General features: G+C 39.3%; 1 protein-coding gene across 3 annotated transcripts; it reads right to left on the bottom strand.

Annotated features, from left to right (window-relative positions):
• Positions 1-740: 740 nt before the first annotated feature.
• On the bottom strand, positions 741-27,642 carry cfap20dc (CFAP20 domain containing). Of its 3 annotated transcripts, XM_044024724.1 has the most exons (18): positions 27,594-27,642; positions 27,480-27,511; positions 27,236-27,325; positions 26,280-26,373; positions 26,111-26,183; positions 25,529-25,643; positions 25,241-25,388; positions 24,903-25,037; positions 22,116-22,288; positions 21,897-21,990; positions 20,584-20,670; positions 20,371-20,490; positions 18,921-19,234; positions 15,384-15,758; positions 12,887-13,123; positions 8,487-8,548; positions 2,787-2,881; positions 741-1,943 (listed from the first exon to the last, which is right to left on the bottom strand). In XM_044024724.1, exons 2-18 carry the CDS (start codon positions 27,498-27,500, stop codon positions 1,825-1,827), a joined length of 2,352 nt encoding a protein of 783 aa, XP_043880659.1. In that variant the 5' UTR covers positions 27,501-27,511; positions 27,594-27,642; the 3' UTR covers positions 741-1,824. The 3 variants fall into 3 exon arrangements, 2 of the variants coding, with proteins under 2 accessions (XP_043880659.1, XP_043880660.1); XR_006360331.1 differs by lacking the exons at positions 741-1,943; positions 2,787-2,881 and adding an exon at positions 9,429-11,059 and having other exon boundaries at positions 8,486-8,548; positions 27,480-27,612; XM_044024725.1 differs by lacking the exons at positions 741-1,943; positions 2,787-2,881 and having other exon boundaries at positions 8,487-11,059; positions 27,480-27,612.

Genomic DNA, 27,642 nt, shown 5'->3' with positions numbered 1-27,642 from the left:
GCACACATTATGTCAACAGGTTCTGATTGCTACACGTTCGCCCGTCTATTGACTATGAGTTATCTGCATTTCAGACTTTCGCCATTCGTTATTTTTGCAAACGCCTGATAATTACAGCAGCAGGAATATTCAAGGCCAAATATGCCATTTTGTCTCGCAGACATAAAGACGTGCGGTGTTTACCTGTTGCGCTGACATCTTCCTCCACCTCGGTGCCATCTGCGGTCTGACTATGTTTATATCTGGATGCGCACAAAAAGAACACAGTAGATTAATTAAGCCTCAAAATGGTGGAGGACATTTAAAACGAACTAATAAAGCAAACATTTCTATCAAAAAGGCACAGAGCCAAAAGTGTTTTCTTCCCGTTTGCTCTCACCTGCTGTGACTGCAAAGTGTTTTCCCACACTTCATTTTCTACAGCGTTATCCTTTATGTGTCTATGTAAACACACACACACACACACACAGTGCTTACAGATTAATCAGACAACCTGTCATACAAAAGAGAAAACAAATGTTTTGGAAATCTTTCAAAAACTTGTTTAAATCTAAAAATGTTATAGCTATTTATTAAGCGAATAACAAAACAACATTTTTACTTTTTTGAGAGCCACATTTGAGCCGGCTCACTGGGCAAAGTCAGAAATTAATCAAGCATAACATTCAACCACTAACAAACATTTTATTTTTCTGTCCAGGCATGCAAGAAAATAACTATAATTTGACATATTAATCAAGAAATTTTAGCAAAGAGCTTCAACATACTGGTGTATTAACCATTTCAGAAAAATGACCATTGCTTGTTTTATATATATATATATATATATATACATTGCAAAGAAAATGAAGGGATTAAGGGAACACCTACATTAAAAAAACATCAAAATCTTCCAGCATCATCAGCCTGTTTTGCTCAAATATTAAACATTTGGCAAAAAATTAAACCTTTCACATGCGGTCACTTCTTTAGAATATTGACGAAATCAGCCAGTACACATATTGGACCAATGGTCAGCTGGTTTGTGTCATTAAACCTACAGGGAATCGCACTGTGACACATGGATGCTGTTATTTTTCCCTTTGTTGTTTCATTTGTTTGCTTTGATCTGAAGCAACAACTCCTTCCTTGAAATGATGAGACTGTCGTGTATCAGCTGCTCATGACGTGAGATCAAGACCTGCCAGTCCCACAAACTCTCCTTCTGTTGTTAGTACAAATCATGAAAAAGAAATTACTACAACACTGGAAATGCATAAACATTTAAAATTGTATTTTTTAAAGTTTCCGTGTTAATAAATACACGGAAAGTGATAGCTGTAGATTAAACTGGAGTAAACAATAAAACCACACTGAGCCACATCAATTTAAATTTAATTTAAATAATGTATACACAAATTAATATCGTTTCCATTTTGAACATGATGAAGAGAAAACTGGTATTAAACTGCGATATTTAGTTAGCTAGGGCAAAAGTTATATAAGACATCATCTAGCTAAAAAGAAGCTCAAGGATGTTCCTGCGTACTGTATTCGTTCAATAGGCCAAGACTTTTGAAAAGACTCTTTTCATCATCAGATGTGCGGGTGCGAGAACTCCACTTCTGGGGAAAAAAAAAAAAAAGTTTGTCTCCGATTTATTGAGTCTCGCTCGTTCGCTCACCAGCGCGACACGACTTCACTTACAGCGACAGAAAAGCTCTTGTTAGTTTGCCCAAAAACAAAAGCGGCGCCTTGAAAAAGGTTTCTCAGTGCAGCGGATATCCATTCATCCACAGTCAATGACAAGTGAATTATTAATCCCCGAGTCTCTTGAGCTCTTGGTTAAGCTAGTTCATAGTACTTCCCCGTCTTTGGATCAAAATAACAGTTCAGGCAAGGATCATAGAGCAGATTCAGATACTCGTCCTCCAGCTCGTCTCCATTCACAGACTCTTCACCTCCTGAAATAACACCAAGAAAACCACTTGGCATCGAACACAGTGCGACAGTATTTCAAAGGAGTGAAGTTTACACAGATAGAGATCTATAAACGTAATCAGTGTACTGTACTTTTTTTATGTACCCGTCGCACATGCCGTTGACTCTCATCAACTTAACTAGAATAAAATGTGAAGTGCAGCCACTCGGGTGACCTTCAGAGACAGGTGGATTTAAAAGTTTTCTGTCACTGCCATTTTTTCCCCTCATCAATCAACACCTAAGACATGCCCGCTACCACATTATGAAGCTGTAAAGAGATTCTCTATAATCCCCCACTTCTTTAAGGCATGCGAATCTAGCTGTTAAGCTGACAGGCAGTTAAATGCTAAAAAGGTTATGGAACGCTCCGAGAGGAACATTTTTATCTCATCAGAACTTGGGCAATGATAATGAAAACTAATTAGAAGACACATTGTGTAAGAGGTTTTAAAATGATGCTGTAAACTGGAAAGGTTTCATCAATTAACCTTGTCGATGTGTCTAGGGGGTACGGACCTGTAATGAGCCCGTCTCTTTTGACCTATGGAGTTATGTGGAGGACAGAGCTCTCCACTCTCCTGGGTTTTTACTCTTAATTAGATACCATTTCACACACTTTACCCTCTTGCTTTGTACAGTCTTGGGGAGGAAACGTAACATTTCCCTGACACCGACGACCTGTTGCCGTTACTTGTATGCGTTTGTGCAATTACAGTGGACAATGTTAAAGCAAAGGATTGTTTGCCGTTCCTCCTCGACTTCAAAGGACACAAAGCGGGGGATGTGTGAAGTCGGCGAAGGAACTCAAATTAAGGTGACTGTACCTTCAACGAGATTCCCCCAGTTGTTCGGTGTGCTCCCTGACCTTCTTGGCTGGTTGGGAGGCATAATAGGAGGGCTAAGCACATCCATCCACTCCCTAAGGAAGAGACCATCAAGGCACACCGTTATGACAACACATACCATTACACTTGCCATCCGACCATTGTACCCTGCACATCAAATTGCTCCTATATGACATTCTAACAATGGAGTCCTATCGCTGCATGCTCTTCGAAGCCCATCTAAGCTTCCATTGTCCTTGAGCCACTTGTCCTCCTGCACACTTAGCCTCTCACTTTTACCTAAAGGATCATTTATTAGGAGCCAATTCAAGCTGTGACATTCAAATGTCCACATTCTGGCCAGGTGTCTTCAGCTTGTCTGTGTCAGAGGGCGCCGGACATCTCTCTCTAAATGAGTTTATCTTCCCGTCTGAGGTGCACACAGGGTGCACATCGGTCATTTTTCCAAGGAAATGAAGGCACTGCTATTTTAGAGATTGAAGCTGGGGAAGAAAATGCCACAAGATGAATTATTGCTGGAGATCTCTGTGAGAATCTTTGGTTAAACAGAACATGTAGTCACGTCAGACTATACATAAGACACACGATTATCCATTTACGCCTTTTGCCTCCGGACTCGACATCTCAGCGCACACTGTCGCATATTTAATGAGGACCTAAAATGCACAGTGTTCAGCCGAGAGCAGGCGATTCAGACATTTGTATCTGATACTGTCACTCTTTCTTAAAACAAAGTATGTTCACAAAGCTGCATAGTACATTCACAGAGTCACATAGAGTGTCTTATATCCTTTTTTTCCAGCACAACCTAGGCAATCTCACCAACTGTATAAACACACGTTAGCAAACAGTACTCAAAATGTTTCAAATCAGATTGAATTTGTGAAATTTGGAAACACGTCACAGTTCAAAGTTCACTTGTCTCGTTTTATGAACAAAAGGAAAAGAAAAACGCTTTATTTTGTGACTCCTGCACAATTATGGCTACTTTATATCACTGCTAAAAATGCGATATAAAATGAATCATCACTTTGACTCAACAACACACGAGATAAAAAAAAACCTGAATATGTGACCTATAAAAACACACCCACAGGACGTCCATATAAGGAGTCGTGTATTATTCCCACGGCAATTTACCATGGGTGCACCTGTGGCACAGATCTGTGAGCATTAAGGGTAGAATAGAAATAGTACTGTTCATACAGCAAGCGAAAATATTTACATTGATCACTATAAACTTTGCAGATATAATGTGTTATCATTCTTTAATCATGTAATCTACTTTTAGTGATCGAGCTCGCTGCTCCAGTGACACAAAAATACCAACAAGAGTATATTAAATAAACAATATTGTATTTTAAAAAAAAGCTATCAACCTTAATTTTCTTTTCATCAAATTTTTGGCTTTACTTCAAAAATAAATTCCTCATTTTGTACTTGTAAAGCCTGCACAGTAATTTGGAGACTTATCTCTCTTGAGGCTCTGACTTTCTTTCTTTTTTTTTTCATTTCTGACAAAAGCATTCACTATACTCTCTCACACCTCTTTGACTGTAATAGGCAAGAACATCGTACAAAAGTTAACAGATGCAATTTTCAAGGATAAGGGTCTTTTGCAAAATCCCTGTGTAAAGAGGCACTTGATGTGAATGATTAAATTGTTAGATTCTGAAGGAATTATAATGCAGATGTGGAAGAGGCCATAATAGACGGATGAAATGAGTTTGTTTTAATGTGACTAAGTGCACTAAGTGTTTCTGCTCAGCCATGAAACACACGCAATCTAAGGTTACTATACGTCCCCCAGTGAACAGCAGCCAGGCGGTCCTGTCGCTCACATCAGTCGTCATTGTAACAACTTGAAATGTAACTCAAGGTCTCCTTGATAACCTTATTCATGCCCAATTCATTTGGTATGCCAGCCAAAGGCAAAGCACCAGAACTAAATGGAACGTGTGAAATGGTTGAGGAAAAAAAAAAGCCCTGGCAACATTAATTACAGCATTAGGAGCTATTGTAGCTGCTCGACAGTGAGGAGGCTGAGCAGTGGTGCCAGGATGCTGCCAAAACACCATGATACAATTCACTGTAAGGGTTTTCTCAGAATGCAATGCCGAAAAGAAAAGAAAAGAAAAGAAAAGAAAAGAAAAGAAAAATGGAAAAACAAGGACAAATCCTGTGCAGCTGCTCTTCAATATGTAAATGGGGGTTTGCTTCGAAGTCTAATTTCAGAGGTACAGCTGCAGAGAGAGAAAAGCCGGAGACTGTGTTTGAGGTGTCAATAAGAGCAATATTCATTTCAGCAGATGCTAAATCGCTGAGACGTAAGCTAAGTGAATATTTTAAAAAGTCCCGAGACACATTCTACACTTATACGTTAACTTATAATAATCAAAAAGGTGTGAGTCTGCACATGCTCGCGCCGCGCCACGTTGCTTTTCATCAATAAATCATATCATTTGAGGAGCGGCACCATGATGCAACGCCTTTGTCTTCTTCTGTAACCTGCCGCGTGGTCGTGTGTAACCGCAAAGAGATGGAGCTAAGCAGAGAGGTGCGGAGGGTTCTGCATTAGTGGGCAGACGGACTGAGCAGGGCGTTCTCAAACGTTAGAGGAGAACTGGGCTGATCCAGCGTCAAACACTAGATCCGATAAACAACTATGCTCCTGATGTTAATATGGGATACTGTTGTATTAATGATGGCACTGGTGGTATTTCAACAGAGCTTTTCCGATAGAGCACCAAGATATGGTCCAATGTAATTTTTGCATATTTTCATGGAAACAAAAATGTGTCAAGATCATAAACTTTTGACATTTTTGGAGTATGAACAAACAAAGCATTTTTATCCTCTGATGAGGAAGATTTTTTTAGGCCGGTGAATTGCACACATAATATTGCATATTTCACACATCTTTGTCACACATTTCATCAAGTCTTTTTTAGATATTGCACCACTGGAAATAGGAATTTCCATTATTTTGCAATTAATTGTGCAGCACTACTCTCAATTATTAGAAAATGAAATTTGACACAAAACTTAACTCAGACATTCGCCTCTTTGGCCAACACTGGTGAAGACTGCACCATTTCATTACCTTAACAAAGAGGAGGTTGTGTTATCAGCTGCGTTTTTCCCCACAAATGAAAGGATAAGAGACTGATTTTGATTCAACTTTCCGAGGATGTAGGTTACAGTGCAAAGAGGAGCTTAAGTTGGATAACACAGATTCAGATTCCAGTCTGAATTTGAAACAATTTCTCAATTTTTTGAGCCATCTTGATTACTTGGGTTCAGGACCAGGCCAAAGCCACTGCGCCATTGATTGGTTTCATGTAGGTTTTCCGCTGCAGTAAACCGTCTGTGTTCTTCTTAGCATTTAATAAGCCTGCAGTGTGTTTTGAAAACACTCCACCACTGAGCAATTGCAAATTCCTCCTCCAGTAATGTAACTCATTTATCCATGTGTTTTCTTTTAGAGGACAGAAACTTTTCTCTTGTTATAACCAGTAGGGAGGTTAAACAAGGTGGAACTTGACTTGTGGCTGTTTGGTAAAGCAACACAGAATTGCAGAGGCTCCTACTGGGCAGAAATTGCCCTCTGCCTCATCAATGATGGATTTATCCCTGAAATGCAGTTGGAAATCAGAGCTAAGTCCAAAGTCTAAACCTTGATTTTTGTGTCTTTCACAGAGCCGAACAATTAAAAATTAAAATGAATTACAACAGTACTACCTAGCACTGAAACGAAAAAGGTGTCATAAAAAAGTATAAAATAATAAATAAAATATAATTAGCACTTTTGAAACTGACAACAGCAGTTAAGGGAGAAGCAGAGTACTGAGCCTGGAACACAATTTATTCATACTCATCTGTGAGAGATAAGCGCGTCTGCAGATCTATCTGACAGTTGACATTTAGCCTTTTTATACAGTAGACTGTGGTTACCATCCGATTATGAATCTCACAGGATGTTAAGGAACCAAATACAAATGCAGGTTACAAGTACGTGAAATATTTCATATTTTCTGCACATTTTAAATACAGTGCATATGAATATGTAAAAGGTGAAAAGAGTTTCTACTCTCAACACATGGTTAGTGCACGTTATTCTTCGACTGAACAAAACTGGGCATTTATAAAGGATGGGATTATGCAGAGATGAGAGTAAATCACACAAGTCACAAGTCTTAACCTTCAAGTAACAAAGCAATTCCAGATTCATTCTTACAAGAATCGAGCACGTCACAAGTCAAGTCGTATGAATATAGCAGATAAAGACGATAATGCCAACATTTAATATGCTAGAGTTTTATCTGTAACAGAAACACTGTATTATTCGTGAAGTGTAAGAACTGCTTCATGTTACAACTGAAAAAAATGTAAAAGTAACACCGATAAAATGAAAACAAATAAAACTACAGAGACAAAAATGTAAAGAAAACTGACATTAGGCCTATATTAAACTGTGGAAATGCTGAAAAAACGTCTAGTTTCACGCACTAATCCTGACCAGCTTTTGACCCACTGAGACGTTAACTAGTGTTGGATTAAAATAGCAACTAGGTGATTTCCTGTCTTACCGTCCTTTGTGAGATTTAATTGGAATTTCGCATAGTGGTGTCGCTCGGTTGCTAGGTTTGTACGCAAGGACACCCAATGTTTTCCATGTTTCAAAAACTAATTGCAACATTAACTCCTCAATATTTGAGAAAATGTAAAGTCATTTCAAGTCATTTTACTCGAGTCTAAATCGAGTCAAGTCTTTCACCAACATTAGTCAAGCAAATCTCGAGTCTCAACTCAAATTTGTGACTTAAGTCGGACTCGATTCACGCGACTTGACTCGAGTCCTCCGCCTCTGGTAAAACGCAAAAGTCTAAGGCAGTGGTGTCAAACATACGGCCCGGGGGCCAGAAGCGGCCCGCCAGAGGGTCCAATCCGGCCCACAGGATGAATTTGTTAAAATTTCACACTACGATTACAATCTAAATCTCTTCCAGATACCTGTGACTAAATGTTTGTGCCTTTATAGAGCCAGTGTGATGTGTAAATAGCACATTTAGGCACGATATTGTTGAAATTGCACTTATATTTCTCAAGAAACTTCATGTTTTGTAAAAATAGCCTTCATTAAATGTAAAACAAAGGAGAAAAAAGCAAGGAGTTCTTGTTGTTCATAGGTTATTATGCTATTATTTTATTATTTCTACGGATCCGGCCCACTTGAGATCAAACTGTGCTGTATGTGGCCCCTGAACAAAAATTAGTTTGACACCCCTGGTCTAAGGGTACCAGCTTTGTTGTTTTTATGTCTGTCATATTCTGTGATCACGGACATTTAGATTAGAATGACGAGACTGAAAGCTGCTCTTATATATTAGTTTGTAATGTTTCAAGCATGAATAAACCTGGTGTAATTGATCTTTCTTCAATTTCTTGATGTGCAATAGAGGGACAAAAACAGGTTTTCATCAGTAACATTAATTACTGTTCTACTCAACTCTTAAGAGAGCCAGGCTCGTGCTATTGCATGCATTTACCCCCCCACATGTTTTGGACGTGTTCCAATAAAGTGATTGAGACATAATTATACTGTATGGTCATAATAGCATTTCTAAAACAACAAGTGTAATAATGGTGGCCTCAGACCTGTGACACATGCTTGCTCACCTGGGGTTTGAGTGAAGGAGGGGGTTCATTTCATTCTGATAGTGGTGGCCTTGATTAGACGGCTGGAACAAATAAAAGGACACGTTAAAATGTCACCAAATGCTGAGTGGATACAAACAAAAATGCATTATTCAATTGCATTATTTATTTAGTAGTGTTTTTCAGGTTGAAAATGACCTGCTTCATTCAACACAGCCCTCTGTCACACTGCTATTTATGTTTGATGACATTAGTGTCACAAGGAATTGTATCACTGTTGCACAAAAGGTTTATTTTTAATTCATGTGAGGTTCAATTGCTCCTTTGTATTTCACTGTGGGAATAAATCTCCTGCCGAGCAGCTACATATGTCAATTATGCCTTTCTACCAATTATCACTTATAAATACGGGGTGAGAAGAATATGCGGTTTCTTTGTGGAAAAACCCATTTCCAGCATACTGAAACAAACAGTGATGAACAACCAAGCTAATACGAGACAAGAAAACCTGAGCACAACCCACCACTTAAGCTGAGAATGTCTTGTGTTTAGGTTCATGTAAAACTTTAGTTACATTATTTTTGAGCCACAAGGATACGAGACATTTAGCTGTGGAATAATTGCAGGTAGAAGATAAGAATGGTTTCACTTTCAATACATAATCACAATCGACTATTAGAAAACAAGTGCATTACCACCTCCATCTTGTCGAAGCTAAAAACCACATTGCAGCCTCAGGAGACCATTTAAGCACAGGTCCCGTTTAAACACTACTACACTGCATGACGTTGATGAAGAAGCAGCGTCGTTGAAGCACTGCTGTTGAAGCATTGCTTAAGTACATTTTAGCTATCCATGCGCCGCAGTGCCTACCTCATGTAATCGTCTTCTAAAAATAAGTCAGACTTAAAATTGTACCCTGTGGAATTCTGCAGGTAATCTGCACTGATGATGATGACTTACCAGTAGGGTGATGGAGAAAATTCTTCTTGGAAGATTGGATGTGAACCAATTCTGTACCATCTGTAATACTGCTCCCCAGCACCTCACATGGCTATTTAAACCTGCATGAACCAGACTTTCAAAGGTTTTGGGTTTTTTTTTTTCTTAAGACTTTTTCGATAAGAATTTGAGTCACGAGCTTCGCTTGCAGTACACCACTTATTGCATCAATTATTTTGAACAGACTCCACCTCACGATCCTGGAGCAAAACAGTCAGGAGTGTGAAGGTAAGGTAGCAACGTTGGGTGTCTGTAGCTACAGAGAGAGAGTGTGTGTGTGTGATGGCTTGCCTGACACAGTAACCGCTCTATAGTTTCACTAATGTGTGATGGCTGAGAGTTGGTTATGCATCAGGTCTGCTCATTGGTTTAGCAATCAGAACATATCTGTTGTTTGTGATGGGACACTGTTTCAGAGCCTGGCCCTTTACCTGCTCTCTTTATGGAAAACCTTTGGTTCAAAGCATCGGGCTATAATGTTACACTGGACTGCACTCACCTATTTGGTGATGTGAAACCAAACGCTGCTGGATCTGTCTTTAAAACATATTACTGCCCTCATCCCCTGATTTACCTCTGTTCTAGTACCTGTTATTCTTTTTTTTGGTCTTCAGTGTATGTAATTCCTGTCGTTTAACGATTGTACATCACATCTGCTATGGTAGAATTACAGGCTGAGCAGTATTACATTATTAAATCTTCCACCTTAAAGTACTCTACCTCCCAAATGTATTACTCCTCATCTAGGCATCTAGCATTATTAATCCACCCTGGAATTCAAAGCATGTCCCCCATAAATATGAAAAGTTTGCTTGTAAAATGTACTTAGGTAGCATACCCTTTTATTCTAATAAAAATATAGACTTAGGGTCAGTGTTCAAATTAAGATATAACTTTTGTGACATAAGTAATTTAGAAGTGACAAGAAAAGTAAAGGACGTGTGGATTTATCTATAAGGCTGTTTCACAGCAAATTATTGCACCTAAGGACATTGACTATGTTGGTCTAATAGTAAATGCCAGTGGAAATTCATCATTGCTAACTTTACTTGGGGGAAAAAAATAGCTTTTGTTTGGTCTTCAAGGATAAGTTATGAGCCCAGTTTCACATTCAGCATTTCTCATGCTCTATACAAAAACATGAGAACAAAAATATCAAATCCTTGGTTTTCCTCTACAGTACCATCCTCAAATCTTTAAACAGTCTGACAGAAATGCTCATGTCCTCAAACGTGGTAAAGTTGGGGTTGAAACTCTCCTCTCTTCTTCAGTGTTACCTGTATCCAGATAATTATGTTTGTATTCAACAAAGTCAGCACCGGCTCATCATCACCCATGACTCTCTTAATGTGAAAACTGTGGGTGAACCTACAAATTACCAATTATGTGCCGTTTATCCACATCGCTGTTGATGTGCAAAAGCCTCAACTATGACATCATCTTTATACTGTACATATATCTATTCATCAGCTTTCTACCACTTATCCAAGGTCAGGTCACAGTGGTGGTATTTTAGCATAGAGCAGGGGTGTCAAACATACGGCCCGGGGGCCAGAACCGGCCCGCCGCAGGGTCCAATCCAGTTGTCAACACTATAATGAACATAAATGAAATAAAATCATTGTTCACAAAAGAGATTGTGGTCTGTATGAAAAAACATGATATGAGGGTTCTAGAGCTGAAACGATTACTCGATTAATCGATTACTAAATGAATCGTCAACTTTTTTGACAATCCATGAATCAGTTTGAAGCTTTTTTTATGATTAAAACAAGATTCTTTCTTTCTTTATGGATATATATATGTATATATATATATATATATATATATATATATATATATATATATATATATATACATATATACATATATATATACATATATACATATACATACATATATATATATACACACACATATATATATATATATACACATATATACATATATATATATACACATATAAAAAAAGTTCTTATTGCTTCAGCTTTCTTAAATGTGAATATTTTCTAGTATCTTTGCTCCATATAACAAAGAAATCACTGAAACTGAATCATTTTGGTTTGTGGACAAAACAAGACATTCAGGAACATCATCATTTTCTAGGTTTGACAAACACTGATCAACATTTTTTAACGTTTTCTGACATTTAATGGACCAAAAGATTACTCAATTAATCGAGAAAATAATCAACATATTAGTATAATTAGTAAAATGATCGTTAGCTGCAGCTCTGGAGGGTTCAGGAAATCAAAAGTGTCTGGAATCTATTTTCATACAAGCACACAGCACCAACAAAAAAGATGATTCTCCTGTGTTTGACCCAGACCTTCAATTTTCGCATGCAACTGCCTGAGGGTTAACTTACAACTAGGCTAGCACGGCAGCAGAAGCAGCATGGTTGACAACATGGGGCATTAAAATTTCAACATCCAGATTCAAAAATTCTCACTTCCAGTGAAGGAGACCCAGGAACAGACAGCAACTAATGTCTTCTTTTTATAATCACAATGTTTTTATCTGAACAAAACACATATTCTGCCATTTACTTACGTTTGATTTGTTTCAATGGCACTATATTTGTATATAATTGCTTAATCCTTTCATAATTTTCTTACTATGCTGTTGGTGGTGCTGTTGCCATATATAAAACTGTAAAAAGAAATTACAGCTTCTTAAATAAAAGAAAGAAACATCACCTCTGGGTTTAATGAAGTCAAATACAAGTGCCATGCTGTCCCTGTGGAAAATGCTAAGTTTTTACTGGAGACCACAACACTGTGCCCTCAAAAAGGAGCCACAAAATGTTAATCCCTGTGGTACACCACCATTGTATTCTTGAATTCCAGTACATTAACAGATATGTGCATGTGTTCAGGAACAGAACTATAATAATTCAAGCATCTGTAATGTCTGCATTCACTGGGGATCCTACAGTGGACCCAGTAGGGCCAGGCAGGGCAGTGTTCTCTCTTTACAAGTGCAATGTGCTTATGCTAATGGACCAAAGATCTAAATGACCTTCAAAAGCTAAGAGCAAAGCATACCATCTTTGAATTCTAAAAGACTTATGGGGATCATTTCAAATGACCAAATCATTTTCAGTCTCATGGGGCAACTGTGGATATTGTGCCAGCCGTTAAGAGGCCAATTAATGTGTTTCTATCTACATAATCTTTTATCACGCAGAAAACACACAACACGGTGGTGCATTAGCACATCATGGTGGCATACGTTTGAGGCTTAAAATGGAAATCAGCAGGTCAGGATCAAGGTGAAAGAAATTATTCCAGGCAGGAGAGAGAAAGGAGCTCATCCAACTAATGATAACATCCTCGTAAATAAGCTGCCTGCATGTTGACTGTTAATGAAGCACTGACGATAACAGCACAAAGGTGGCAGAGTATGATGTCACAAACCTTGGCTACGTGGGTCCAAGTGGAGGTGTCGTCACTGCTCATGCTGACGCTGACATTACACTGGTGAATCTGAGATGCACTGAGGCCCGAGGCTCTACACTCATCTTCCTCCTGCTCCCTTTTCAGGCTTGCCAGCATTCGGAGCTCCTCATCATCATCCCCATGCATCCTCAGACTGCCAAGCAGGTGTAAGTCGTAATGACTGGAATCAACTGTCTTCAGCGCCTCGTCTTCCTCCTTTAGAAAAATAAATACATTTAAAAAAATCACACGTAAAACAAAGATTACTTATCTGGAAGCCATCCAAAAGACAATACTTTGCACTTGATCACAGGCACATATACACAGACTAAATCCACAAAATTGACAGAATGTTTTGTGTAGCCAACAAAGTAGCTTAAATCTTTAAACAACAGACTGTCATCCCAGACAGACCTCAAGGCAGCGCTGGACGTGAGCCATTTCTCTGAATGTCTATGGATTTGTCTTTAAACAGTGAAACTCAGTTGAAGGGCTACGCTCACTTGATTTGCCTGACAAAGTGCAAGCACTGGTGTTGCTATGGTGTTCAATCAATGGCAGTAGGTAAAAGGGAATGAAACAAACTCCATGTCATTTTTCACTGACAACCCCTCAGTCAAAGCTTTCACTGCATGCTGCTTGCTAGAGTTGGCATGAATCAGCAGTCAGGAGCTGCACTGATGATGGATGCTGTGATATTTCTCAGCAGTGAGTTGTGTAAATGCAGAAAGCAACAGCCAAGTGACAGATCTCCCTTCAGGCCTTCTGATCACTGCAGTTGAAATATCCTCTGATCCTGAATCTTTTTAACTGGAGCAGGGGCCTACATCAATTTGCAACAGACCACAGTCTCATCTTTTTTTCAGCGAGGCAGTACAAACCTTTTTAGCTGTACAAATCAGCGGTGATCACACATATTCCAAACACAGAAAGACAACTAGACAGAAAACGATCAGGGCTTTCAATAAGCTTCAAGTTAAGAACCCACTGTGCATAATTCCAATTAAAAATGAATAGAATTTGTCTACATCTATTTACTACATTGGGTTACTGTGACAATGACCATGTTTCAACTGAAGTATACTCTTATTTGACAAAGTTGCGTGGATCAGTGTTTAAATAGAAGGGAACATTCAGTCTCCTTTGTTGTGGTGTTTGTGTATCTGCTGTTGGGTGTGGGTCAAATAGTGTGCAGGAAATGTATCAAAGCTTCAATAACTTTGGTTGTGAGTCAGCCATGAAAGCAAAACAGTCCAAAAAAAAGGCTACAACCTCTGAGGAAAGTTATTTCTACAAGATTTTTGGAAAGCAACACCTTTCATTTTACAGTTTTGCTTTTTTTTTTATCATAAATGATATGAAGCTTACAGATAATAACACAGATAATAACAAGTCCTTGTGACATTAACACCCTGCTCATACACATATAAAAAAAATACATTATGGATAAAAATGAGAAAACACTGCTTGCTATTGCAAATAAACAAGATGTGTAGTGAGGTCAAACTTGTTAACTTTTATAATGAGGCTAATGAACTGCTCTTTAATTACAATAAAGATGCAGTGGTTAACTTTTTTTTTGGTTTGTTATGGCGTGTTTCCACCAAGTGAAGCGGTTCATTGGCCCCAACAGATCCAATGATCCTTTCACTCCCTTGCAACCGGCGTTTCTTCAATGCCTGCAGTCAAAATAAGCAAAAATAAAACAAGCTACTGGATGACCTCCATTGTTGTCCGCTTTGTTGTTTTCGTCGCATTCGATGTCGTTGTTCGTTGTCAGTGCACCTGTACAACGCCAGGCTACGTATCTCACTGACGCCTGACCATCGGGCACAGGACAGCCCCCGCCTAGCAAGTAAAGCTACTGTTCTCAGTCAAAACACAAGCCTGACCGAGGGCTTTACTACCAAAGTGTACCGTTCTTTACCAAACCAAAGTGTACCATTATGGAAACACGACTTCACTGTTATTATGCCTCAGGGCAAAGTTATTATTAACCATCAGACCTGCCTAAGGGAGTGTTTGTGTGTATACAGTGGCAGCGCAGGGACAGGTGGGGGCATCAACCTTTAAACTGCTGAACGTTTGGGTTTTGTGAGCAGTCTACTTCACTTCTGGAACTTTTCTTGGGTGGTTCTTTTTCTTTTCAGTCCCATTTTAACCTTTTTGCAGCCGTCTCGCTGAACTAGTGCAATTTTACTGTTGCGCTACAAATCACTTCCTGTATGCAGCGGTATGTTGTGTCGTGAGGAGCTTAAAGGCGTAATCAGAACTATTGAACACATTTGACAATGTCTTGAATGTTACAGACAATTGTTTGAATCAAAACGTTACGCACTACAGTTTCAATTAAAGTTAACTATGAGGTGGAAAATCAAAATAATTGTCTGATTTCTTTTGTCTCTGTGTCACAAAATAGTATTGAGCTAATGCACAGTGGATAAGGGCTGATGTTGGATGAAATAGTGAGCAGTACCTGGTGCTGTGGGGACACATCCAATTTGACTTCATGCAGAAGACTCCTGGACAGTGTCACTCTGCTTTTTGCATCCTCTATCTGGTTCACTCCCTCTGATCCACATGGTATACACTTGTGTTCCTGCCTGCTGCTTGTTACACTGGGCGAGAGGCAGCGTGTGGGGACCATAGCTGATTCAGACCTCCCACTGAGTGGAGACTCGATGTGACCAGTGGTGATGGCTGAGAACAGGTCTTCTGGAGATGCCGTGTCAATATTGTGAGATTCAGGCTGGACGTCTACTTTCCCGTTCAGAGCACGATCAGGAGGACTAGGAGGAGGAGTAGGGTTGGCCTCGCTACTTTGTTGCTGCAGTGTTACACAGTTCTTCTCCTGAAAGACACAAAAGGACTAAGTGACTGATACACTGTTAAAGGAATGAGTACTCATGACCATCGAAAATGTTTCTTATGGATGTAATGTTAACCTTCAACGTTATGTTGTGCATTAATTTATGTACACTTAATGAAATTTGATGACGAGAGGGCAAATAGTCCTCGTGATTCACTGAGATTTGGTGGCTTATTTCTAAATTAACCTCACTTTTAATCACAGTAATCTTCAATCAGTTAATCCGTTTCACATTCAGTTTACAAACCTGACACTCAAGCCATTTAACTTTAATCCCAAACCAATATACCAATACCAATATGGCGAGAATCAGCTTTGAGAAACTGGTTAACCAGTGTATATTAGAACATGTCGCACAGTAATGTGGACAGAGCAGAAGTGATGTAGCCGAGGAGTGATGACAGAAATGAGACACAGCTGGAATCTATTGGGACAATTTGTGAATCCAATCAGTAATTGTCCATGAAGAAGCGTGCTACAGAGTTGTCAGGTGGAAATGTTCAAATTTACGCCTTCTCTCTCTCAACAAAACATGAAATGAAAGTTCTGCCTGGTTGGTCTGTTTGGGATGTTGGAGAATCTCATTCCTTATTTTCTTTCTGAGAGTTATTTTAGTTCTGAAGGAGCACATGTAACACACCCAATTTTCCCCACGGGGATTAAAAAAAATATTCTGATTCTGAACCATAGCTGTGTAAGATGGTGGCCTCTGTACAGCGGAGAGATCAGAGAAATCAAACCTTGTCGCTGCAGTGGTCTTGGCCCACAGGACGCCAGCTCCTTCAACTGAGCTATGCAATGCCCCCATAGAATGCTTATTCTAGGGCTACAAAAAAGTGATTATACACTTATAAACACGTGTTATATATCATATTTCTGCCAATAAACCCTCCTAAAAGTTACACACTGTTCATATAAAAGCGATAGACTGAAAAACACAACGTATTGTAATTAAAAAGCTCCATCTTCGAAGTTTCAGGACTGTTTCCCCATGAAGGACAAATGTGGAGTAGTCACAATTAGACGCCCATCATCTACTGCATATACAGTGTAGTATATAATGACGGTTGTGTTGTTATTGTAAGACTTTCAATCAAACTTGTAATTTTCCATAATACTCTCCTCCTTTTGTGGTCTTTTTTAAAGTGCTGTGCTGAGCTTTAATTTGGAATAAAAATTTTATCATAAAACCTTGATGTTCTTTTTTTGTTATACCATCTGGTCAAAGTGTTTATTTTCACTTCTGTTCCGTGTTTCATTTTCATAAAAGTAGGCGAATAAATAATGAACTTCACAAAAAGTATTATTGAAAGACCTTATATGAGTGTGGCTGCAATGGATGCAGTTCTCTGCACAACTTCTCAGCGATCAGTGCAATAACAACATAACAATATATGTATTTTTATATATATATATATATATATATATATATATGTGTGTGTATGTCCTTGCTTTTGTTTTTTGTTTAATATTTCTCTATCTTTAAGGCCAAACGTAGCTCAAAAGAATTGTATAAACCTGATGCAACACCTTGAAAGCTTACATTTCCCCAAGTTGAGAACTGAGCAACCGTGAATGAATAAAAATCAAAATCAGGCCAATCTTCGTCGGCTTAGTAAGGCTTACAGAACTGCAGAGATAAGGTCACATATCACAACACATATCTCAGGACCATGTTTGACAAACACCTAGATTTTCAATCACGGTCTCAAAACAAACACGGCTTGATCCACAATAGTATACTAGTATATGTTAATATCAGGATACTTGTGACTGAACGTTGGTGTATTTACTTTTGAAGGTCTTGCAAATCAGCATTTGAAAAGGAGGGGTGACCCATTAGACAACTTGTGTGCAATTGTTTGTGTGTGTGTGTGTGTGTACTGTATATAATTGTGTTTGTCAGGACCAGTACTCCTCCTGGAGACCAAAACAGGGTCCTAATGAGGCCAAATGTCATTCCTGAGGAAGGCTTAGATTTGAATTGTGGTTAGGTTAAAATTAAGGTTAGACCTTAACTGGTTATGGTTAAGGTTAGGGATAATGCTTTATCTGACCAGCTTTATCTGACCAAATGAATGGAAGTCAATGCAGTGTCCTAAGAAGAATGGTCATGCAAATCTGTGTGTGTGTGTGTGTGTGAGAGAGAGAGAGAGAGAGAGAGAGAGAGAAAGAGAGAAACTGTATTAGTCCTACAATGCAAAATGACAGCAAAAAAAAAAGGGGAATGTAACAACAACCTACAAAGAATGCAAAATATAGATAAATGTTCCCTGGGTGGAGAGTTGCAGGATAAAAATAACAATTCCTGCAGTTTAAGCGGCTCATCAGAAAAACAATATACTACTGAATAAACTACTGAAATGCTGCATCTTTAAACCTGACTGTTTCCTGTTTAAAGATTTAGAGAAACCATCCACATTCTTGAACACAAGAAATTAAGTGTGATCTGGATATATGGTTATATCATGGTTCATGTTTGGTACAGGCATCAATGATGATCTTATCTGTGCGATTGCCATTGCCAACACCTATGCTTTTATTAGGGATGCACGATAATGGACCTAGTTTTTATACTTAAGTCTCATAGAGTAATACACTTCTACTTGATTGCCAAAATAATTGCATTGAGGCTAATCAGCAGTGCATGGAAATGGGGCTCTTAAATCGGACTTATCAATTAGCAATTAGCATTTCTTTGAAGATAGTCATCTTTGCAATTCAACAGTTTAATTTCCCTATTCAGCATAAAGAAACATAATATTTTATGAGCGGCATTAATAAATGATTCCATTATGAATAATCTCACTGACCTTTGAAGTTAACGTATACTGTGAAATGTACGACATGAAACGCGGCACTCCAGAAGACAAGCTTCCATTTAGATTTCATCATGTTTAAGTAAAAGAAACCCAACTGTGTGCTAAATGGTGCGCTGAATATTTGCTCATCAAGTGGGATTAAAACAGACCTCGCTGTTCTAGAACGAACAAATCTCTTCAAATGTCAACCAGTGTATGTCATGAAATGCAGCTTAATTGCCCATTTAAGTCCAGTAGTCTTTAGTGTCAGATCAACATAACATGCACTTCAAATGTGCGTGCATTTTAAGTACAGTGTACTTATGTTTGGGAATAAAAGTACCTCATCACTTTCACTGCCCATAAAGTCATCTTCAGGCTGGGCCTCATACCGCTGTCCACTCCCGATTTGTGCCTGGCCGTCTCTCATCTCCATCTTCTCCTGGTCACCGTGGCCTTGCCCCCGTTTGGGTGAGTGAGGCTGGGATGAGAAGACAAACACCTCTTCGTGCAGAGTGAGCTGGGGCTCGGACCCATCATTACTCTCCCAGCTCTTCCAGACGTGCAGGTCTGAGGACAAAACAGGTGGGGTTGGGCAGGGAAGAGACTCCGCTGGGGTGGGAGCAGAATCCTCTGTAGGACTGATGCTGCACTCATCTAAAAAGAGAGGTGGGAAGTAAAGGAGTAAATGTTCTCTTTGAAAAGGATGCACATGCACACCAGTGTCATAAAACAATGTTTAAGCTTTGAATATATTGGTAGGCAAAACTGAGCATTCATTTCTCTCACTCTGACATTTGCGTGGGTGTCGTTAACAGCCCTGCTATGCAAATGCTTTAATGAGAATACAACAATATAAACACAACCATGACTAAGAACAGCAGCTTATGAAACCACAGCTCTGTCCAAACAGACAACAAACACCGTCTCATGTAGCTTTGTTTTTTAGATTTTTGTTCAAGGAAAGAAAACCACACAATCTTATGGGAGTGTTGCTGAAATACTGTGTATATTCAGGGGAGGTTAAAAGCTTTTTCAACCTTACGTGAAAGTTATCAGTGATTCAAAAGTGCAAGTACGGAGCACAGAATTCCATAAGTCCAGGAAAGAGCCACCTCTGTCTGAATGAGTGAGCACATTTGAACCACTTGACAGTATAATCACTTTCTCTAATTGCCCACTGTGAAGCAAACCCTGGGCCTGGGAGATGTCCCTCTGACTTTTATTTAATGTGCCACATTACCATTAACGAACTAACTACTTGCCGTCTGCAGGCAGGGTGGCGGCTTATTGCTATGGACAAGCATCCATAAATGAGCTCATTTTTAAAACACAACTGTGCATGTGTATGCGTGTGTGTCTGTTGTGTGGCAGTGGAGGGGAGACTCTCTGTGGGTTGGGGGCCACTTTGACAAAAAAAAAAAGTCTGCAAATGATCTCAACATGGGTCATGTAAAATTAAAAAAGGCGAACAAAGGCAATGGTGCAGCACAGAAGGAAGCTCATTAAAATTCATGCAATATTTTCAAGTGATCTAATTCATAAATTAAAAGCAGAAATACATTTTTTTTTTCCCCCTCCCAATTATGGAGAAGCTAGTTGGTGAAATCAGGACATGCAAAGTTGACATCACTATCACTCAGCACGCACATTATTCTCTTTTGTCTCATACTCCCATTGCTTGCTGTCTTTTCACACTTTCCTAACCATCACTCAGGGTGATAGTGCACATGTCCTGCTGCTGCCTCCTGCAGTCCTGAACCCTCTCCATTCACAGCAGATCTGGGCCTCACCTGCCATATTTGTTAGGGTCAGAGGTTGCTGTCTGCTCTCTTGCCCACTGGATGAAAGAAGGCACTTCTCCCTGTTTTTACCCCCGTTTCCGTAGCGACCAGGCACAGCATCTGAATGAGCTGTGAATGACAGTTATCCACTGTAATACACAGAACTAAACCACGATATAGTCAACACACCTGACACTAATACTGAACACACACTAAGCTTACCTGACAATGTTGAGGCATTGAGGACCCGCATCTTCTTTGATCCCTGTTTGCCTATTGGTGGATGGGGCTGTAGTTTGCCAGGTGTTCCTAAATATAAAATAATGAAAAAATAACATCAGCAAAGCTTTACAAATGTAAAAAAAAAAAATAGTCACACAAAAGTGCAGTTAAAGCTTGCTCAAGGCATTTCCTTCAACTATTTTAAAAACCCTATTTATCAAGCCATTCATGCTAACAAGGCATGTTGTTTATTTTATTCCTTTTTCTTTTTACATTCATTCAGGTTCAAATGAATTACAAGCTGTAAAAATTGTTATTAATGGGGTGAAAGAAAACCCTCTGTAAGAACTAGACTCCAGAGCTTGGACCAGTTTGGAGCTCATATTTTGCCACAGAGTAGATGCATGGTGTAAGCATTTAAACATATTCATTCTCCAACGCTCGAGTACTGCAGGTGGAGTAAGAGCTAAGCCCATTTTGACTTTCCTGTATGTTGGACAACATACAAAGACATGACTAACACAAACAACCATCTGAATATCACTGACCTGCAGGAGGAAGCCAGAGCAAACTGAAGAGAGAAAGGCCCCTAGCCGGTCTGGGATTTGTACCACCAACACTTATTATTGTACGGCAACAGAGCTTTCTTGGTCTTTTTTCACAGTTTGTCATTTACCAGTTTACATCCACACTCAAACAGCACAAAACGGGGTTCAGGGTCTTGCTCATAAATACTTTAGCATGCAGACTAGAGGAGCCAGGGACACGACCCTGTGGTTTGAAGGGAACCTGCTCTACCTCCTGAGCCAAAGCCACACATATTTTTCAGTGTAGAACCTCTATATACACATTTGCATTACTAATAAATATAATACTCCCACAAACTCACTCTCTTTGTTTAATTGTCTCTTGTGCCTCATTGTATCACATGCCTCCCTCTCACCTTCTGTTTGGATTTGTTTGCTTTTTCTGATTGCTCACAAATTACGTATTCTGTTTTGGAAGAAAGAAAACAGAGTAAACTGTATTTTCCTAAAGATGCTCCGTCTCTGCGTCCTGTTTCTGGGTCAGTGTAAATCTAACAATAAATCTATATGTCTTTCATTAGCTGCCTCCACATTAGCTGTTGTTCATGAATAACGGCTACCAACTTTAACCAGATTACTAGACGGCTAACGTGGCAAACCCACTTGCCACCACTGACACCAATTAATATGTGGCATATTCTTAAATTGTATTAAAATGTATTATTTATTACAAAATCATGCTTGGACATAGAAAAATGAAATAAAACAACACTTAATCAAATGTACCCTTTTGTTGTCCATGTGAAGCATTCTCACTCGCATTGCCAATGCTCTCAGCGTCAGTGAAATCCTTTTGGTTCGTTCCACTGATCAGGGATTCCTAACAGCAAAAAGAAGACAAAGTTTAAAGGCAACATAATTCTACCTTGTGTTCACAGAAATGCAGGAAATGATGGCCCAAATCATTAAGTGAGATATATATTACTATGAGATTCATGCAATTACCGTATTTGAGATTTGGGTTTCACTTCTATTCATTCTGCCCGAGGCTACACTGCTTTTTCTTCCAGTTTGTGGTGGTGCTGCTGAAGCTTTGGAGCCTGAGGCTGTGTGTAAAACACCCTGGAGCCTGGTCTGTTGATTACTGGTTGATCTGACGGTGCCCGACGGATCAGGAACTGAAAAGGAATTCCTGTTATTCACAGACTATTGTCAAAATGTGTCATTTGTATATGATTAGGCTGTTTGATTGTGACTTTGATTTTGGGTACAGTATCAGTAATCCATGAAAGTCAAACGCACCATAATCTATATAGTCAGTCATACTAATGATCAAGTAACCAGAGCAACGTGCAAAAGTTATGTTAAGTTTACATGAGAAGCCGCCGCCGCCGCCGCACAAACCAAAGCCTTTTCAGCCATTTTTCATTTATGTGAAAAGAATCTTTAAAGACAGGGATTTTTATACGAAGTGTATTGAAGAAAGAATTTCAGAACCAGTAGTCACCAAGCTTTTTCAGGCCAAGATCCCTGACCTCAGCCCTGAACAAAGGCAAGCTCTACCTAGTGAAAATAACCCGAAATAATACAAAATACCAAGTGTGTGTGTGTGTGTGTGCACGCGCATACACAAGGGGGTACGTTGGTTGTTGAGCGTTAAGTCAGAGGTAACGCGAGCAGAGTCATGTGACTCGCCTGTGGGTGGAAACAACCCCTCAACAGAGAGCCAAGAGTCTGTGTGCTCACTATCTGTCTGTTAGAAAAAGGGAGTTAGCTGAAGCACCTATAGCTCCGGCCCTGGAAGTAACATCTCTCCTGTGCTTTTAAATAAATAATAAATTTGTCCTTCCATTCACAAACTAGACTTCTGTAAACTTCTGCTGATCTCAAGTCCAGTTGCCAAATAGCTGAGGTGACCACTACAGTCACCTGCATGAGTCAATTCAGTGTAAAGTCCATCCATCCATTTTCTACCACTTTATCCACCACATGATCTCAGCTAACATAGGGCTATAGACGGGGACCTGGACAGTTCACCAGTCCTTCACAGGGTCACATAAATACAAAAACCTACAATTAATTTAGGGTGTCCAATTTACATAATCCCCGTATTGCATATTTTGGGACTGTGGGGGGAAGCTAGAGAACCCAGAGAAAACCCACACAAAACAAACTCCATGGGTCTTAAACCCGGGTCTTCTTGCTGCAAAGGCAAGAGTGCTAACCACTACACAAACCATGTGGCCCTCAGTATAAAGTCATTCAACAAAAATCTATAGGCTGCAGCAGACGGTATTGCATTAGAGCCGATTTTGTCAAAACACGCTTTTAAAAAAAACAATAAAACACAAATAGTTGAATATGGAGTATATGTCTTTTTTTCCCTTTAATCTAACCATGTGTTCCACATCATCAAGTGAAAATAATGGGCTGAAACGGGAGCCGGGACATAGCCATGAACTGACCCTGGTGCATCTGTGCAAGGACTCATTAGGACAACTCCGCTCATGCTATCAGCAAAACACACCGTCTGTGTGTGTGTGTGTGTGTGTGAGCCCCAACACAGCAGAAAGCACAGACGTCTGGTCCGCAACACACAGCAAATAACAAGACAACACAGACAAAGCTGAATCTCGGGGCAAAGAGTGAAGACAAAGAAATGTTGCACATTCAACAATGAAAACTGAACTCTGAAAGTCACCCAGGTTTAGGAGTGAGTAAATCTGAGTAAGCCTTCAAAGCCCATAAAAGACTAATGATAATAAAATGAGATTTCCAAAAATATAAGTGCAAGAAACTTGAGTTGTACAAATGTGCCGACCTTGAGAATCACAGAAGGCCTCTGATGTATTGGGGTGATTTTTCTGGATGACAAAAATTGCTATAGCTGACTTCTAACAGCTTCTGACAGTCTGGGTTCTGAAGAAACTATTCACAAAGCAACTTTTGTCACAGCTAAATTGGATGTCTATTTAAATAGCAATCATTTTAATTATGATTAGGAATGTTATGCTAATAATGCACGTTCTAATTAAGAAAAGCCATTTTTGCTTGTGGTTATTGCTCTCCATGGACATTGCCCATTATCTCAACATGACTTAGACAGCTGTCAGAACAAATAAATAAGCACTGATACAAAAGGCCATGGAGGCAGGCGGAACTAGATTAGTAGTGCATGCCTTTTTATATGAGGGGATAATTGCAGCTCTCTGAGAACAGGTGAGGTGCAAATGAACACAAAAATGAGAGCCACAAGGAGAAAAACAAATCGATTATCATCATAGTCTCTATGGAGATAACATCCCATCTCTGCCACCATGATGTCTCTCCATCAGGGGTGGATGTATAAAATAAAAATGTGCACCTTGAAAAAAACCCCATCAAAGGTATACTCATACTACACATACTACACTACACTCTTTTAAAAAAGGAGATTTCCCATGCGTGTCGTCCATAGAGATTGTCTTGTACAGTCTGGGTGAATCTCTATTCATTCTAAATGCATTGATTGAGGTCCGGGCTCTGCGGGCTATGTGGGGCACGTTTTCCCACATTTTTTCCCACACATTTATTACAGACTTTGCTTTATGTATGAGGGCTTTGCTTTGTTAAAACAGAGACTTTCTCCTTTCAGGCAGCACATCATCAAAGCTCACAAAAAAATAACTGAACCCTTACCAAATGAACGAAAAAATATGTGGACAGTCGTCCACTTTTGACCATTTTGTTTTGTTCCCCAAGTATGATGTTGGACGTAACATGACATGAGTGACATTTTTTGATTTTGCCTACCACAGTCAGAGCTCCTGAGCACCGTCTTACGCAAATTCATCATGTTCAGCATCTGAGTTACATGGTTTACACCCGACGGGAACTGGCAGCTGCGTGGAATCTCGTCCATGAGAACAGGTCCACTAAGACACGCAACTATGGAATGAAAACAATCTCAGATTAGTCATAATCACAGAGTACATCATACAAAAAGGATCACTTTGATTAACTGACACATGAAAAACTGTCAAAGCTGTCAAGCTGCCAAAGGACTGGCAGAACAGCAGCTGATGAGGTAGTACATCGCTTTAAAAAAAGATCAGCTGAATTTTATTTCTCTATGTGTTTAAGTGAATTACCATCATCTGCCATCCATGGGGGCACAGTCTTCATGGTGAAGATTCTGCGGACTTTACACGTCGCAAACACAGCGATGCCATCCAGTGACAAAAAGCCCTTGAACAGTTCAGCAGTGAAGGACACAAGGTCGATGCACAAAGTGGACCACTGAGGCAAAAGAAACAAAGTGATTTTGCAGTTCACAAAATGTACAAGATCACTTTTTAAATATCTAATAGAGAAAACTAAAAGTACATCTGAAAGTTCTTTAAAAAAATTATGATGTGAAGGATAAGTGAGATACTCACAATATCCCTTTTCAACCCCACAAAAGGTACCCTGGCATGTAAAAGCGTGGCAGTCAACTCTTTATGCACTGTTGATAAATGAAGTCTTCTTTTCAGGTGCTCTGAGTCAGTTATTCTGTGAAAATCAAACAACAACAGATGAGAACATTAATTATCACCATCAGTTGTTTCACTTAAAAATTTGGTTGCAAAAAAAAAGACAAAAGCTGAAGTAATCATTTAAATGTCTGTTCTCATTCAATTAGGGCTCCTAAACGTGTGTCAAGATATGCTCTAATGGAACAAGACTCTTAAAATCATAGATAAATAACTTTAAACATTTATAACATGATGACATTGAGCTTAAGCATCTTTGTATGTGGCTATAAAGATGAGTTTTTCCACATTAACTTTTCAAAACTTCGGCAGCCAGTTTTATTTATCAGGAAAACGTTCCTTTCTCACAAAGAGGCTCAATGCAGGCGTATCAACAAAAGACCAGCGAAGTGGTTTACACAATCATCACTGGTAAATATGAAGAAGAACCAAGTACAAATAACACTTTACACTTTAGGTAGGTAGGTAGCAGACTGCTGTACTTACACCAGTTCAAGGGAAAAGTCTTTGCCCTGGGGAATATTTACTTGTAAAACTAAGAATCTTTGGAGAAGCCCAACTGTAAAGAAAAACAAACAAAGCAGTCATTTACTGTAAGGTCAAAATAAGCAAAACAGACTTTATAAAAACGAGTGCGAGACTGGAAGTGACTCACGAGACATCTTCATATTCTCTGGCATTTGCATCTTGACAGTCTGGCTGCTTCCCTCGAGACGGTAAACAAACCCCTTAACTTCTTTATTATACTCCTGAGGGTGGAAATAGCGTAGAAGGCCATGTTAGGTCTAAGTCCATGTTATTTGACTTGACACACAACAAAGAAATCAGCAAGATGTTTTAAACTACGTCACATTCAAGGACGACGACAATAAAACGTTTATTTCTAACCTCTGCAACAGTGCAATTCAAACACAGCTTAATTTACAGGGAATGTTTCATGATGATCTGACATCAACATGGTAATGATTCAAGTGGGAATCGTAATTAACATGTTCAGAGCTTTTTACAGACGATATACCTGATACCACATATCCTCTTGGTCTGATTTATAAAGCGAAATTCCATAATAAACGAAATAATCTTATATTTTACCTCACGTTAAAATCATTATAATGCTGCTGTGTTTGTTTAATTCACATTCTAATACAGAGTTGGATTAAATTTCATGAGGATTTTTATTAATTATTACTCATAAACACTGCTATCTTTTTCAGAAGCGTGTAGCAGCAGTGTAGGGCTTTTATTTTCTTTGAAGAAAGTGACTTTGACATCGACTTTTTGTCAATTTTATTTCAATCCCAACTTCATGAGACATGCATTCCCTCTATGGAAATGAGTAAAACAAACAAAAAACTATATGTTATGGGTGAAGTGGCCTTTTAAATCCACAGACTTGCTGTTGTGTTATGTTCAATGTTATATTATGTTTAATTAACAGTTAATTAACTGCTTTCCTTGAGCTCAGTTCATGGTTAGCTTACAGGACGGACTGCAGGGTTTACGTGCTGCTAGCTTAATTTACAGGACACGTTTGGCGGTTAAAACCGATGATTAATTAATTAATTGATGATTAATCATCATATTTTTGGCCCAAGACTATCTGTAACTCACCTTGTGTATGGCTGACTGTCCTCCACTTAGTTTCCATTTAGCTACAGGGTCTTTACCCTGTGCGCTAAAGATCTCCACCACAGCTCCACCCTGAAGGAGAAACCACGCACGCACGCGCGCGCACACACACGCACACACACAGGTGTCTTTAACTAGCAACGGTTAACCAGGCTAAAGCTCACGTACACACTTTAAGAAAACACACTAAAGTCACCAGGAGCCTGCGTTAACTGGGTAAACTGACCTGGTAATTACGGCTGAACATCTTGCGTGACTCTACGTGGACGACAAAGCATTTAAAATAAAACAGACGCGTTTGTTTTGACAACTTACGCAGAGAAGCAACACATTTATTTACCGTGTGAGCGATGAAAGGCGGAAGCTAATAAACGCGGACAAACGTCTCC

The sequence above is a fragment of the Solea senegalensis genome, linkage group LG4 (genome assembly GCF_019176455.1).
Source record: "Solea senegalensis isolate Sse05_10M linkage group LG4, IFAPA_SoseM_1, whole genome shotgun sequence".
Taxonomy (NCBI): Eukaryota; Metazoa; Chordata; class Actinopteri; order Pleuronectiformes; family Soleidae; genus Solea; species Solea senegalensis.
The sequence above is the reverse complement of the archived record's forward strand: the minus strand, read 5'-3'. Positions and strand labels throughout refer to the sequence as shown.